The sequence below is a fragment of the Hyla sarda genome, chromosome 1, assembly GCF_029499605.1.
Source record: "Hyla sarda isolate aHylSar1 chromosome 1, aHylSar1.hap1, whole genome shotgun sequence".
Classification (NCBI taxonomy): domain Eukaryota; kingdom Metazoa; phylum Chordata; class Amphibia; order Anura; family Hylidae; genus Hyla; species Hyla sarda.
Genome location: NC_079189.1, coordinates 1432079 through 1447742, shown reverse-complemented (window position 1 = coordinate 1447742; position 15664 = coordinate 1432079). Strand labels below are relative to the sequence as shown.

Below are 15664 nucleotides of genomic sequence, written 5' to 3'. Positions count from 1 at the left end.
AACTGAATAATTGGGACAAATCAGAGGGGATTTCGAGGCCTAAATAGGTGATTTCAGGGGTGGACCACAAAAAGTTTGCCACTGTAGACTGTGGAAGGGACACCTTTAAAATGGTACTCCGCTGCTAGGCATCTCATCCCCTATCCAAAAGGTGTCTGATTGCTGGGACCCCCGCGATCTCGATTCCAAAGGCAGTGGTTGTGATGTCACGCCACGTCCCCTCCATACATATCTATGGGCGTGACGTCAGAACGCCGGGTGCTGCGCAGAGATCGAATAAGGGGATAAAATACCTAGTGGCGGAGTACCATTTAGGAGACAGCTGCAGTGTGCAGGCTCTGCGCACAGCCATCTTGGCAAGAGACAGGAGGCCCTCTTCACTTAGAAGCAGTGTCCAGAGTAGGCATGGCAGTCAAGAGGGAGACCGGAGAGATAAAGTACAGCCCAGAGGGGGGTCTGGTTTTAGGCTTCCCCTTTATTTTCTATGAGGATTTCCCCATTATTGGGCATCGGGGAGGCAAAATAACGAGACAACAGCTCCGAAGCAGTAAAATCCCACACCACGATGGCTAGACAGCCCCCCAAAATTTTTACAATAAAGTGATTGAACCATTCCATATATTTTTTATTTTTTTGCCTTTTTAGGCTGAAGATCTGATGGATATTAAGATTGAGGTTAAAGATGAACCAGAAGAGGAGACGGATGTCTGGGCCAATCAGCAGCGTAAGGAGGGGGAGACTTTTATTGGTTGTAAAAGAAAAAACTATCAGTCTCAAACAATTACACCCATCATCTTATCACATGTAATAATCTATTCCATCACTGTGCGTTCCCTACAGATGGAGTCATTGATAGAAATCCACCCGAGAGGTGTCCCCGCCCTCTGTATTCCCAGGACTGTCCAGAGGGAAATGTCCCAGAGAACCATCAGGTAGTTGTCAATAATGTGCCCAAAAGAAGATCATAAAGTGATTGAACCCAAGATCATTTTTGTTTTTCTCCCATTTTTTAGGGTGAAAATCTAATGTGTATTAAGGTTAAGGTTAAAGATGAAGAAGAGGAGGAGACAGATTTCGGGGCCAATCAGCAGTGTAAGGAGGGGGAGACTTTTATTGGTGAAGGGTCTCCTAGATACTACTACACCCATCATCTGATCATCACATGGAATAATCTATTCATGACTGTGTGTTCCCTACAGATGGAGTCATTGATAGAAATCCATCCGAGAGGTGTCCCCGCCTGACATATAATAAAGTGGAGGATGAAGAAGAGAGGCTGAGGGACCATCACCCGTGCATGAGGGAAGTGAAGGAGGAAATTCCAGGAGGTGTTACCCCAGGTATGTAATAATTCCAGGAGGTGTTACCCCAGGTATGTAATAATTCCAGGAGGTGTTACCCCAGGTATGTAATAATTCCAGGAGGTGTTACCCCAGGTATGTAATAATTCCAGGAGGTGTTACCCCAGGTATGTAATAATTCCAGGAGGTGTTACCCCAGGTATGTAATAATCCCAGGAGGTGTTACCCCAGGTATGTAATATTAGGTTTACTATAGACCAGTGGTCTCCAAATGCTGAATTTTTAAAGAAAACATGATCCCATTGTAAAAGTCTGTGTCACGTCTGGGCAGGGAAGGAGTGCAGAACTGATCTCACCCACTCCATCTATCTCTGCCTACCTGAATATCCGCCCTAAATTGTGGATCGACAACCACGGTGACACTCCATCCCTTAATATGTGTGAAGGAAGTCACTGTCAACAAAATAAAGTACAATATAGACAGGTCCGGATACAGTAGGGAAGCACACAGACTAAGGGTGCATTCCCACGTGGCATATTTTGCTGCGTATTTGGTGCTGCGTATTTTCCTACCCATTGACTTCAACAGGGAAAATAAAATATGCAGCAGCAAATACGCCATGTGGGAACATACCCTAAAAGAAACAAACTAAACACACACTCACACAATAGTCAAGGTCCTCTAGCCGGTCTGAAGGCATAATGTAGGCTTAAATAGGGAGTTACTCAGTTGAAAAGCCAACGAGGTCAGCTGACCAAGCCCAGACAACTGGACGTAAGCCAGCAACAAAAGAAACTTCAGAGCTAGAAAAATTTTACCTTGCGGATTCTGGCAGAGCCAGACAAAGTCTGCATCCACCTAGTTCTAAATATTGTGTATTAGTGACAGTATTCAGTCTTCTGTAATAGTTGTCTACGAGACCCCGAATTCTTGCTGTTCTCTGTGTGTAAGAAAGTCTTTGGTCATCTTGCAAGAACCGCTAGTTTGAGGTCTCCCCATGGTGGCTCAATGACATTTAGGTCAGGAGACTGTGATGGCCGCTCAAGAACCTTCACCTTTTTCTGCTGGAACATGAACAATTCTTCTGGCCATTGTGGTAAAATCTTTCTTGGTCACCTGACCTCAACTTGGTATCAGAAGAGTCCCAAATTTTCCACGTCTTAATATGTGACCAGCATCTTCAAGACTCTGGATATTTTTTATACACCTTTTTATAAAGTTCCATTACCTTTGCAGGCGACAGTTCTTTCCCACTCCCCATGGCTCAGTATCTCGCCTGCTCAGTGTATTCACGTGAGAGCGAACAAACTCACTGGCTATTTATATAGAGACACTAATTGTAATGTAAAAAGCCTAAAGGTGCGGAAAATTTTAGCCAAGTATCCTTCCCCTACATAAGATGACTTCAGTACGGAGAAACAGTCAGACAGGAACGAGAAGGAGTCTACTCCATATTGGCTCCACAAACTGCATAATATACAAGTGTGTTTATAGCCCAATAGGAATGTCCTACATTACTCTACTGTATTAATACTAATAAATCCATTTATATCCTACAGGAAATCCCAGTAAGAATTCTGAGGGAAAAGTCATGTTATCCCTGAATGATAGAGGAGAAGATGGAGAGATCATGGGGCGCACCTCAGGAGAAGATGGAGAGATCATGGGGCGCACCTCAGGAGAAGACCTCCTTACCCCTAATGTCCACCCAGATCTATCCTATAATAATCCCCCTGACCAACCACACATTGTTACCACAAGGACAAGTCAGAAAGGGGTGAAAAGGTTTCAATGTGATGAATGTGGAAGAGATTTTACAAAAAAATCTAATCTTTTTACACACAAAAGAATTCACACAGGAGAGCGGTTGTATTCATGTCCAGAATGTGGTAAAAGCTTTACAGGTAAATCAAATCTTGTTATACATGAGAGAAGTCACACAGGAGAGAAGCCATATTCATGTTTAGAATGTGGGAAATGTTTTCCCAGTAAACATAGTCTAGTTACACACGAGAGAAGTCACACAGGAGAGAAGCCGTATTCGTGTTCAGAATGTGGAAAATGTTTTGCATATCAATCACATCTTGTTACCCATATAAGAACTCACACAGGAGAGAAGCCGTATTCATGTTCAGAATGTGGGAAATGTTTTACAAGTAAATCAGATTTGCTTAAACATGAAAAATGGCACACAGGAGAAAAGCCATATTCATGTTCAGAATGTGGGAAATGTTTCTCTAGTAAATTCCATCTTGCTGCACATGACAGAAGTCATAAAGGAGAGAAGCCATATTCCTGTTCAGAATGTGGGAAATGTTTTACAGATAAATCAAGTCTTGTTAGACATGCGAGAGGTCACACGGGAGAGAAGCCGTATTCATGTTCTGAATGTGGGAAATGTTTTACATATAAATCAAATCTTACTTCGCATGAGAAAATTCACACCGGAGTGAGGCCATATTCATGTTCAGAATGTGGTAAATGTTACACAAGTAAATCAGATCTGGTTAAACATGAAAAAGGTCACACAGGAGAGAAGCCGTATTCATGTTCAGAGTGTGGAAAATGTTTCACAAGTAAATCACAGCTGCTTATGCATGCGAAAAGTCACATATGAGATAAATCATGTTCCGAATGTGGAATTTTTTTTTATTACTAATGGCAATTAGTACAGGACATTTTAATGGAAGAATATATTTTATATAAAAAAAAAAAAATTAAACTCAGAGAATTCAAATAGAGAAGAAATCATGCTCTTGTTCAGAATGTGAGAAATACTATAAAAGGAAAAATATTTCAACACATATGATTCTTCAGACATTAAACATCCAGGAGAGGGTTTAAAGGGAACCTGTCCGCGCTAGTTTCCTCTTTGGCCACAACACATGATCAGTTATTTGATAATGTTTCCTCCCATAGGGCTGTGAATGTCGTCCGATCCCGATGTCTTTAACATGGGACACCGGAAGTTAAGCATGGAGAGTTGTGTGCACCGTAGTCACATGGGCCACAAGTAGTCATGTGGGCGGGCACCTCCTGAGAACTAGTCACCTAGTCATGGCTGTAATAACACCTACTGAGGTGTGACTGATAATCCAGAGAGCATCCCCCATCATCTCCACTGTTCTGCCATCTGCCCTATGATGTAGGGTTCTCTCTGGCTTCTCATTCACCCCTCATTATTACAGCCATGACCAGGTGACTGGTTCTCAGGAGGCCCCGCCCACATGACTACTGGGACTCATTTCATTATGGCGCATAGATCCCTAAAATCTTTATTTTCTTCCACTATCAAGAATGGATGGTTATCATAGGCCCAGGATAGGAAACTTTAACAAATTACTCATGATATGTTGTGGTGGTATTGGGACAAAATTTGGTTTTGACAGTCTTCTTTTAAAGGGGTACTCCGGAGGGTGTAAAAGGGGTTATCGAGGAATAAAAAAACAGAGCTAATTTCTTTCAAAAACAGCTCCACATCTGTCTCCAGGTTGGGTGCGGTATTACAACTTGGCTCCCTTCACGTCAATGGAACTGAGCTGCAGAACCGCACCCAACCTGGAGACAGTTTATTTTTTCTTGTTTTTTTAAGAAATTAGCTCTGTTTTTATATTCCTGGATAACTCCTTTAAATAAGAAAAAGTTTAGCTTTTTTTTTTATTTTCATATTAAGTAAATATTCAATAAATCACTCTGTTATAAAAATAATACTAGACTTAGAGATGGTCTTTAATACCGAAACCTGATAATTAGAGATGAGCGAACTTACAGTAAATTCGATTCGTCACAAACTTCTCGGCTCGGCAGTTGATGACTTATCCTGCATAAATTAGTTCAGCTTTCAGGTGCTCCCGTGCGCTGGAAAAGGTGGATACAGTCCTAGGAGAGTCTTTCCTAGGAATGTATCCACCGTTTCCAGCCCACCGGAGCACCTGAAGGCTGAACTAATTTATGCAGGAAAATTCATCAACTGCCGAGCCGAGAAGTTTGTGACGAATCAAATTTACTGTAAGTTCGCTCATCTCTACTGATAATCTGACATTGATCGCACCAAATGGTCGTCGCATGAAATGGTCATAATACTTTTTTTTTTTTTTATATTAAATGAATCGTACCTTGTGATTGGATTGAGAATATTAAACACAAACATTATGTAATGACATTACCATATAAATCCACATCCGGCTTCAATAATCATTGACCTTTGTACTATTAATGTACATGTAGCATATATCATATAAATATGACTATGTAAAATAAATTCGGCATTCATATGCAATTGAGAATTTGTCCTTTTATTCCGCAATTTTAGCAATCTAACAGATTTTATAAATGATGTTTCGATCCAAACATGGATCTTCATCAGATATCTGTAAATCAATAAATATACAGTAACCCACCCCCCCCCCGATGGTCCAGACATATGATCATTTCAGCATACGATCACTCTGAGGCCATCACATGATGAAGGCAGCATCAGACGGCTTCAGCTGCCACCGGATAGCAATTTAAGGTGCCCCGTATGGTCTGGTGAGTGTCACTCACCTGTCCCCGGTGCTCCGGACCATCCTCTTCGGGATCCCCTGCATTGCCATCGCTCTCCTTCGTCATCATCATGTTGCCGCGCACGCCGTCCCGTCATCCAATAGGAATAGCGTGCGCAGCGACGTGATGACGGCGATGAAGAGCGACGTTCCCAGGCAGCAGAGACAGTGCGGAGCGGCGGGGACACCGATGGAGGGCGACATCCAGGGCAGCGGTGACGGTCCAGAGCGGCGGGGACAGGCGAGTGTAACTTACTATACTTTACATTGCACGGATCCCTCAACATACGATGGTTTCAACTAAACGATGGTTCATACGAATTACCATCATATGTTGAGAACACGACCAACTAAAAATTTAAAATAATCAAACAAAAATAGGTGCATACAGGCCAAGGTAAGACCGGGATCAAGGAACCAATATAAGCAAGGCATCATAATATATACTGGTCAGTAACTCAGTATATATTATAGTCAGTATAAACGGTGAGATCCTGTCTAGAATATATCCCTTATGGCGGCATCATCTATATATATAACTCAACGTGTGTGTGTATGTTCCAGCATCACGTCCAAACGGCTAAAGATATTAATATGAACCGTGGTCACAAACATAGGATAGGATATTTAACCCTTACTCACTCCCATTTGTGAGGGTCGGGGTTTTTGTTTAAAGTCCCAAACAAATCAATGGGAAATGTATGTTCTCACATAACTTCTGTACGGCTGGAGATAATTCAATACCTGGTGCACATATTACGGGTCAGGATAGGAGGACTGGGATAGGAGGTCTGGGATATGACAACAATATATGGGGACGGGATATGAAGTCAAAAGCCTCCTCCTTTGTTTATTTTCCTCCCCAACAAGGATTAGGAAGGAAAAACCGGGCAACGCTGGATACTCAGCTAGTAGTACATAAACATAAGTAGTGCCATAGTATTTCTTACGCCGAGCGCTCCGGGTCCCTGCTCCTCCCCGGAGCGCTCGCAGCGTCCTCTCATTCGCAGCGCCCCGGTCAGACCTGCTGACCGGGTGCGCTGCGATATTACTCCCAGCCGGGATGCGATGCGGGACGCGCCAGCTCGCGATGCGCATCCCGGCTCCCGTACCTGACCCGTTCTCAGTCTGTGTCCCGGCGCGCGCGGCCCTGCTCCTTAGGGCGCGCGCCGGGTCTCTGCGATTTAAAGGGCCACTGCGCCACTGATTGGCGCAGCAGGCCTAATCAGTATCTTCACCTGTGCACTTCCCTACTTATACCTCACTTCCCCTGCACTCCCTTGCCGGATCTTGTTGCCATTGTGCCAGTGAAAGCGTTTCCTCGTGTGTTCCTAGCCTGTGTTCCAGACCTCCTGCCGTTGCCCCTGACTACGATCCTTGCTGCCTGCCCTGACCTTCTGCTACGTCCGACCTTGCTCTTGTCTACTCCCTTGTACCGCGCTTATCTCAGCAGTCAGAGAGGTTGAGCCGTTGCCGGTGGATACGACCTGGTTGCTACCGCCGCTGCAAGACCATCCCGCTTTGCGGCGGGCTCTGGTGAATACCAGTAGCAACTTAGAACCGGTCCACCGACACGGTCCACGCCAATCCCTCTCTGGCACAGAGGATCCACCTCCAGCTAGCCGAATCGTGACAGTATTAGTACAATCTGTACATAGGTGTATCAAGTAACGATGTATAGTAGTGTAGTCTATGCATTTATAAGCACAGGTGACCACTATGAGGTCATATGTGGACAGCAAAATCATTGTATGGGACCACAGTATCAAAATGGCTCAAAATCATCAGTGGGACAAACTGAAAAGAAATTGGCAAAAAGATAATAGACATATTAATACAGACTGCCAGTGGTCCTGTGTATTAAGAGACAAAATAATAAGGAAACAACAAAAAAACTAAAATATAACTGTAGAGTAAATGCAGGACACATGACTTCCCAGGGAGAACCAGCCGCGGTAAAGCAGGACATGTCTAATCACCATGGAAACATCTGAACAAGGTGTAAGTATAAGGAAGATACCAGGAATAGGAGATCATCACAATACTCACCCATAGATTGCTGCGGAGGCGGGTGCAGAATGGCCTATAGCCAGGAAGAATGGAGATGTGGTGATCAAGCGATCACGGGAGATACAGAGGACCATCTTTAAATGGGCACTGTCACCAACTTTATTTTTTGATATGTTGTAGTACTTATGTACTTCAACATATCTCTTATATACTTTTATAATTTTTTTTATTTTCATTAAAAAGGTTTAATTTACATTTAAAAACCGGCTACTGAAAATGGACTGATTTTGGAGTGGCAATAAGTCCTTTTTCAGTTAGGCTGCTCTCGCTCCCTGCCTGTCAGACAGGCGGGAGCGAGAGCATTGGCTCCCCGGCCACTGGCTGGGAGGCCACTCCTCCCGCACATCGCCGTTGCCGCCGCTGTCCCTGCACACCCGCTACCGGACTCTGCAGTAACTGAAAGTGTAATGAGGGAACGGGGTATGCGGGGCGGGGGGGGGGGGGAGGAGGACGGAACGGGCTAGTGCCGTAGCGGGAGGGGGGGGGGGTTTGAATGGGCTATCAAAAAAAATAATGGATGGTGGGAGCTACCCTTTAATGAGCGTCCCGGCCGGATGTGACGGGCCCACTTCCGGTATGCCTGCGCTCTGCATTCAGAAAGGGCCGGAGGAAAGATACGCATGATGTGTCGCGAATGTCTTGTGGAACACAAATCTGTGCTCCACGGGTCATCACGTGGATAGAAGGAGGTACAAAGCAAGGCAGAACGGAGGATGATAGCAAAACCAAAGTGTTGTGGATGAAATGAGAGACAGAGAGAGAAAGAGAGAAGGGGGAAAAAGTTCAGATTTACTTACCGAAATCTCTTCTTTCCATGAGTCCGAAGGCAGCACAGGAAACCATAGGGTTAACATGCATTTCCTACTACTAGGCAGAACAAACAAAAGAGCTAATTAGCCTAATTAATTATGAAACAAGCAATTAGCCCTGGACATCCTCCACCCCCATCACATAAATAGCCCTAAGAGACAATAGTACACTGTGTGTGTATGCAGCAATAATATTTAATAAGGGAGGGCCCCTGTGCTGCCTTCGGACTCATGGAAAGAAGAGATTTCGGTAAGTAAAATCTGAACTTTCCATATCGTCCTCCGGCAGCACAGGAAACAATAGGGATGAAAAGCAATAACTAATTAGGGAGGGAACTCTGTGGCAGCCATTTCAAGCACTCTCCTGCCAAAGGACACCTTTATTAGTGATCACATCCACCTTGTAGTGGTTAATAAACGTATTTGGAGTAGACCACGTGGCTGCTCGACAAATCTGGTCCCAGGATACTTGTGCCAAGGCCGCCCAAGAGGTAGATGTCGATCTGGTAGAGTGGGCTCTAATTACCTCTGGAGGTGGAAGATGTTGAGAAGAATAGGCCAACAGGATAGTATCTTTAATCCATCTTGATAAAGATGTTTTAGAGGCTTGATTACCCTTATTGTAGCCTTGGAACTGGATAAACAATGAATTCAATTTCCTGAATTCTTCCACCTTTTCTATGTACAAAAGAACCGCTCGTTTCACATCCAACAGATGCAGTCTCTGTTGATCCTTGCCTTGAGGGTCCTCGTACAATGTTGGCAAGAATATTTCTTGATTGATGTTCTCCACTGAAGAAACTTTTGGTAGAAAAAACAGATCTGTTCTTAGTATTAAGCAATTTGGAGAGCTCCTTAAATAAGGTTCTCTACAGGATAAAGCCTGAATCTCCCCAACACGTTTAGCTGAAGAGATGGCTACTAAAAAAACGGTCTTCAGGGAGAGCAATTTGACTGAGGCTAGATGTAATGGCTCAAATGGAGGATTACTCAAAGCTTCCAGAACAATGGAAAGATCCCAAGATGCCACTGGAATATTTACTGGGGGACGAAGATTCTTGACTGCTCTAAAAAATCTTCTCACTAGATTACAATTTGAAAATTTCCCTTCAAGAAGGTAATTAATTGCTGAAAAATGAACTTTGAGTGTATTCCATTTAAGGCCTTTCTCAAAGCCTTCCTGGAGAAATTTCAGTACATCTTTCAAAAGCTGGAGTAGATACTTGATTACGGTTGCACCAGGACATAAATTTTTTGGACACATTATCATACACTTTGATGGTAGAAGGCCTGCGAGAGCAGAACAAAATGTCCACTACTTCCTCAGCAAATCCTCTTACTGACAAGGACGGCCAGATATCTTCCATGCCGTTAATCGGTAATTGTGCAGATTCTGATGGCATATTCCCTGTTGGGTTAACAAATCCGGTCAGTATGGTATTTCCAGAAATGAGCCCCTCGAAAGTTCCCACACCTATTGAAACCAGGCCCTCCTGGGCCAGAAGGGCAGGATTACAATCGCTGATGCCTGTTCCGACTTGATTTTCTTCAGAACTTGAGAGACCAGTTGGAGGGGAGGGAATACGTAAATGAAGCTGTTGCTCCAACTGATGGATAGGCCGTCCAGAAAGTCCGGATTGTCCTTCCTGTTGAGAGAACAGAATCGTGGAGTTTTCTTGTTGATCCTGTTCGCCATCACATCCATATGTGGTAGCCCCATTCTGGCTGTGACCCACTTGAAAGCTTCTGGGTGAAGACTCCATTCTGATTGGTCTATTTGATGGCGACTTAGCCAATCCGCCTTCACATTCTTCTCCCCTCGTATGTGGACTGCTTGAATTTCTTGAATATTTGCTTCTGCCCATCTCATCATGGCACTGCATTCTTCCATCAAGAACGGGGATCTCGTACCCCCTTGCTTGTTTATATAGAACACGGTCACCAGATTGTCTAACTGGACCAATACTCTTTGGTCCCTTAGGGATCTGGCAAAGTCGCGCAGGGCACGGTGAACCGCTCTCATCTCTCGCAGATTGGAAGAGCTCCGACTCTCCTGAGGAGACCATTTCACCTGGACCCATTGGTCCCCTAGGTGAGCACCCCAACCTCGACTGGACGCATCCGTGGTGAGGACTAACTGCGGAGCATTGGCAAGACACCTCCAGGTGATCTTGTTTCTGTTCAACCACCAACTCAGATCCCACCTGGTGGAACTGGATAGAATGAGGGGAGAGTCTAGAGCTGACCGATGCCCCTTCCACTGCGAGAGAATTTCCAACTGAAGCCTTCTGGTGTGTGCCCTGGCCCAAGGGACCGCTTCTAAGGATGATGTCATGAGACCCAACACTCTCATGCCTAATCTGATGCTTACATCTGTATTCTCGAGAATGCTCTGAACGCCCTGCATCAGACTGAGTGACCTTTCTTCCGACAATAAGATTCTCATCCTCCTGGAGTCTAACACGTAACCCAGAAACTTGCATCTTACTGACGGGATTAATACTGACTTCTGGATATTTACCAGGAAGCCATGCTTCTCTAGAGTGGAGATGGTCATCTGAAGATGCTGTTGAAGAAGAGCTGGAGATGCGGCCTTGATATACCAATCATCTAGATAGGGCACTAGAAACACTCCTTGCAGGCGGAGATGAGCTGCTAAGACTACCACAATTTTGGTAAACACTCTGGGTGCTGATGATATCCCGAATGGGAGGCAAGTAAACTGGAGGTGACGTGTTCTCAATCCTTCCCGTATAGCCACTCTCAGAAACCTGCGGTGCGATCTTCTTACGGGCACATGCAGATATGCATCTTTTAGATCTAATGTAACTGCTACGTCGTTTTCTTGAAGAAACGCAGTGACTTCATGGATTGTCTCCATCCGAAAATGTTTTTTCTTGATGTACCTGTTGAGAAAAGACAAGTCTACTACTAGACGCCATAGCCCTTCTTTTTTCGGGACCGCAAAAATTCTGGAGTAAAGTCCCTGTCCCCTCTGATGACGAGGAACTCTCTCCAGAGCTCCTTTTTTGATGAAATCTTGCACCAGATTTAGAAGATGAGGTTTTGCCGGATTGATGAACTGATGGCAAGGCGGGAGGCTGGAAAAATCGATACAATAACCTTTTGAGACCACTGACCTTACCCACAAATCTGAAGTGGTGGTCATCCAAGCAGAGGCAAAAATGACGGAGTCTTGCCCCCACTGGAATGCTTCTGGCGTCACATTGCTTGGTCTTTGCCATCTGGATACTGCTTCTTCTTAGGGGGCAACATTTGCCCCTCTCTTCCTCCTTTGAATCTGCGCTGCCTCCCATTCTGCCTTGCTCTCCTGATGAAAGGGGACCTTCTTTGCGTATTTCTGTAAGAACGAAATTTCGACCTTTTCTGAACATAAGGGAAAGCAGGACCTTTAGACTTACTCATAGCTTTTAATATCTTATCCAGCTGTGACCCAAACAACTTTTTCCCTTTAAATGGTAAAGCACAGAAGTGATTTTTGGAAGGGACGTTCCCCCCCCATTCCTTGATCCACAAGGCTCTTCTTGCTGAATTGGAAAGTGCTAATATTTTAGAATTCGCCTTTAAACAGTCTAAAGGGAAATCATTTAGAAAATCTGACGCCCTCTTCATTTCCGTCATGCTGTCTAATAGATCTTCTCTGGAGATTCCTCGGGCAATATCTTTTGCCAACTGGCTGAGCCATAACCTTAAGGCGCGGGCAACCGGAACCGTGGCTAAGGCTGCCTTACAGGTATTAGCCGCTGCAGAATATACTTTTTTTTAAATTCACTTCGGCTCTTCGATCCATTGGCTCCTTTAAGAGAGAAGACTCCTCCGACGGAAACCAAGCATTTTTAGAAAGCCTGGCCACAGCCATGTCAATTTTAGGAGGGTCTTCCCAGGAACAGGAAGTTTTGGGGTCTATTTTATAAACAGACTTGAATCTAGCCCAGAGTTCCAATTTCTTTTCTGGATTTTTCCATGATGCCAGCATTAAATCCTGCAGAAGCGGATGTGAGGGCAAAAACTGGTTATTTTCTTTAGGAAAAGAGAATAGTGCCTCTTTCAGAGGCATATTTTTTGTGGACGCATCATCTTCCACCGTAGCTTTCACAGCATCAATAAAGCAAGGCATTCTCTCCTTATTTAAAAGATACCCATCTTCAGGATCTTTGGGAGGTTCTGAGAAATCTGAACTAGAAAATACCTCTCCCTCTGAAAAATCATTAGCACTGCTTTCAGATGAAGAGGATTCCTCATGCCTGGACCTCTTATACTTGTCATCTTTATTCTGGCAAGAGGATTTAAACATCTCGGTCATCTGGGATTTTATCCACCCGACCAGTTCTTTGGCTTCAGAATGGAAGCTAGGCTCCCTTGGTTTACAGAGCTGACAGATATCTTCAGTGTAAGAATCGGGCAAAGGTTGTTCACAATTAACACAGTTCCTGTGTCTCTCTTTTCTTTTCCTCTTCCCTGTTTTATCGCTACGACTAGCCATCTGCAATAAAACCAATTAAAAAAACCTGTAACCAAGGTACTGAGAAAACAAAATAGGACATCAGCAGGCGATATAGTACCTTCCTGACCACCAGAGGTGCTTCCCGGCAGAGTCCTGGAGTAACACCTCTAAACCTGCCTTTAAATAACCTAGGGAGGGTGAGGACAGGCCCCCCTACCCTGAGGCCGGAAGCTGGACACCGGTCCGTAAAACCCGGAAGTGAGAAAAAACCTTCAGGCTCAGGAGCAGAGAAAGAACGACCAGATGCCCCCTCTGAGAAATACAACAGGACTGCTGGCAAGCTCCCACTTGATTGTGGGAATATTCGCAGAAAACAACACGCTTTGGCCGGACCGGAAGTGACGTCAGACGCCACCGGAGGCTCCGCGCAACAATAGTAAGGAACCATCTACTTACATGTGCGCTCCGAGCGCTGGCCGCACCGGAATCTCTGCTGCAGAGTGTCGCTCTGCGATGCGCCTTACACTGCACCCAGTCAGCAGCGCCACCGGTAAGCAGATTAACCCCTGGAATGCTGCAATAGCCTAGCCAGGGGAGGCCCACACCTCCAAACAAGCGTTCTCTCACCCTAAGGGAGCGGAGGGGGCCTAGGTAGATACACTTCATAGAATGATGAGAAATCCTTCTGCCTAGAGAAGAAACAAAAAACACAGTGTACTATTGTCTCTTAGGGCTATTTATGTGATGGGGGTGGAGGATGTCCAGGGCTAATTGCTTGTTTCATAATTAATTAGGCTAATTAGCTCTTTTGTTTCTTCTGCCTAGTAGTAGGAAATGCATGTTAACCCTATTGTTTCCTGTGCTGCCGGAGGACGATATGGAAAGTAAAAATAAGTTATTTAAGAGATGATCGCAAAGAAATAACTAAAGATATAGAAATACATCAGATAAAAGGCAAATAGGGGGACAGTGAATATGCACAAGAAATGTCTATATGTGAATATGTGGGAAACAGAGATAGGCCAGAAATACTCGCACAAGCATAAATGTATAGAAATAAAATGAGGCACAAGCATAAATGTATAGAAATAAAATGAGGCACAAGCATAAATGTATAGAAATAAAATGAGGCACAAGCATAAATGTATAGAAATAAAATGACACAAGTATAAATGTATAGAAATAAAATGAGGCACAAGCATAAATGTATAGAAATAAAATGACACAAGTATAAATGTATAGAAATAAAATGAGGCACAAGCATAAATGTGTATAGAAATAAAAAGAGGCACAAGTATAAATGTATAGAAATAAAATGAGGCACAAGCATAAATGTATAGAAATAAAATGAGGCACAAGCATAAATGTATAGAAATAAAATGAGGCACAAGCATAAATGTGTATAGAAATAAAATGAGGAACAAGTATAAATGTATAGAAATAAAATGAGGAACAAGTATAAATGTATAGAAATAAAATGAGGCACAAGCATAAATGTATAGAAATAAAATGAGGCACAAGCATAAATGTATAGAAATAAAATGAGGCACAAGCATAAATGTATAGAAATAAAATGAGGCACAAGCATAAATGTATAGAAATAAAATGAGGCACAAGCATAAATGTGTATAGAAATAAAATGAGGAACAAGTATAAATGTATAGAAATAAAATGAGGAACAAGTATAAATGTATAGAAATAAAATGAGGAACAAGTATAAATGTATAGAAATAAAATGAGGCACAAGTATAAATGTATAGAAATAAAATGAGGAACAAGTATAAATGTATAGAAATAAAATGAGGCACAAGTATAAATGTATAGAAATAAAGAGGCACAAGCATAAATGTATAGAAATAAAGAGGCACAAGCATAAATGTATAGAAATAAAATGAGGCACAAGCATAAATGTATAGAAATAAATCAGGTATACAGGCGATGAGGGGAAAGCAAGTATGTACAAAATGTATGAAAAGGAGATAAGTCAGGGATATTATCAGATAAAAGGAAGAATAAATAGAGAAAAGCAAATGGGAACAGTGAGGAGGATGGAGCTAAAATGATGTAGGAAATATAAGAAAAGTAAAATAAAAATACAATTGTATACAAAAGGGGGGGGGGGGACGAGGAGACATGACCCAAAAGTAAGGGGGCCTGTATGAGTAGTTTCTTGTGCTTATTCACTGTCCCTCTATTTGCCTTTTATGTGATGTATTTCTATATCTTATCTATTAGTCCTCTGATTTCTTTGTGATCATCTCTTACATAACTTATTTTTACTTTTTTCTCCCCCTTCTTCTCTTTCTCTCTCTCTATCTCTTTCTCCCCCTTCTCTCTCTCTCTCTCTATCTCTTTCTCCCCCTTCTCTCTCTCTCTCTCTCTTTCTCCCCCTTCTCTCTCTCTCTCTCTTTCTCCCCCTTCTCTGTCTCTCTCTCTCTCTCATTTCATCCACAACACTTTGGTTTTACTATCGT

At 43.4% G+C, this 15664-nt stretch overlaps 2 protein-coding genes across 2 annotated transcripts in view; both read left to right on the top strand.

The window, feature by feature from the left end:
• The window catches only part of LOC130282733 (oocyte zinc finger protein XlCOF22-like), a 178002-nt gene that overhangs the window by 90563 nt on the left and 71775 nt on the right, over nt 1-15664 (top strand). The gene's annotated exons all lie outside the window — the stretch shown is intronic.
• The window catches only part of LOC130299812 (uncharacterized), a 76017-nt gene that overhangs the window by 31911 nt on the left and 28442 nt on the right, over nt 1-15664 (top strand). Inside the window, exons 6-12 of the mRNA XM_056551493.1 lie at nt 646-724; nt 841-932; nt 1014-1092; nt 1200-1340; nt 2862-3917; nt 10707-10817; nt 12301-12479. Coding sequence (XP_056407468.1) covers nt 646-724; nt 841-932; nt 1014-1092; nt 1200-1340; nt 2862-3917; nt 10707-10817; nt 12301-12479 — 1737 coding nt within the window. The remainder of the gene's footprint in view (nt 1-645; nt 725-840; nt 933-1013; nt 1093-1199; nt 1341-2861; nt 3918-10706; nt 10818-12300; nt 12480-15664) is intronic.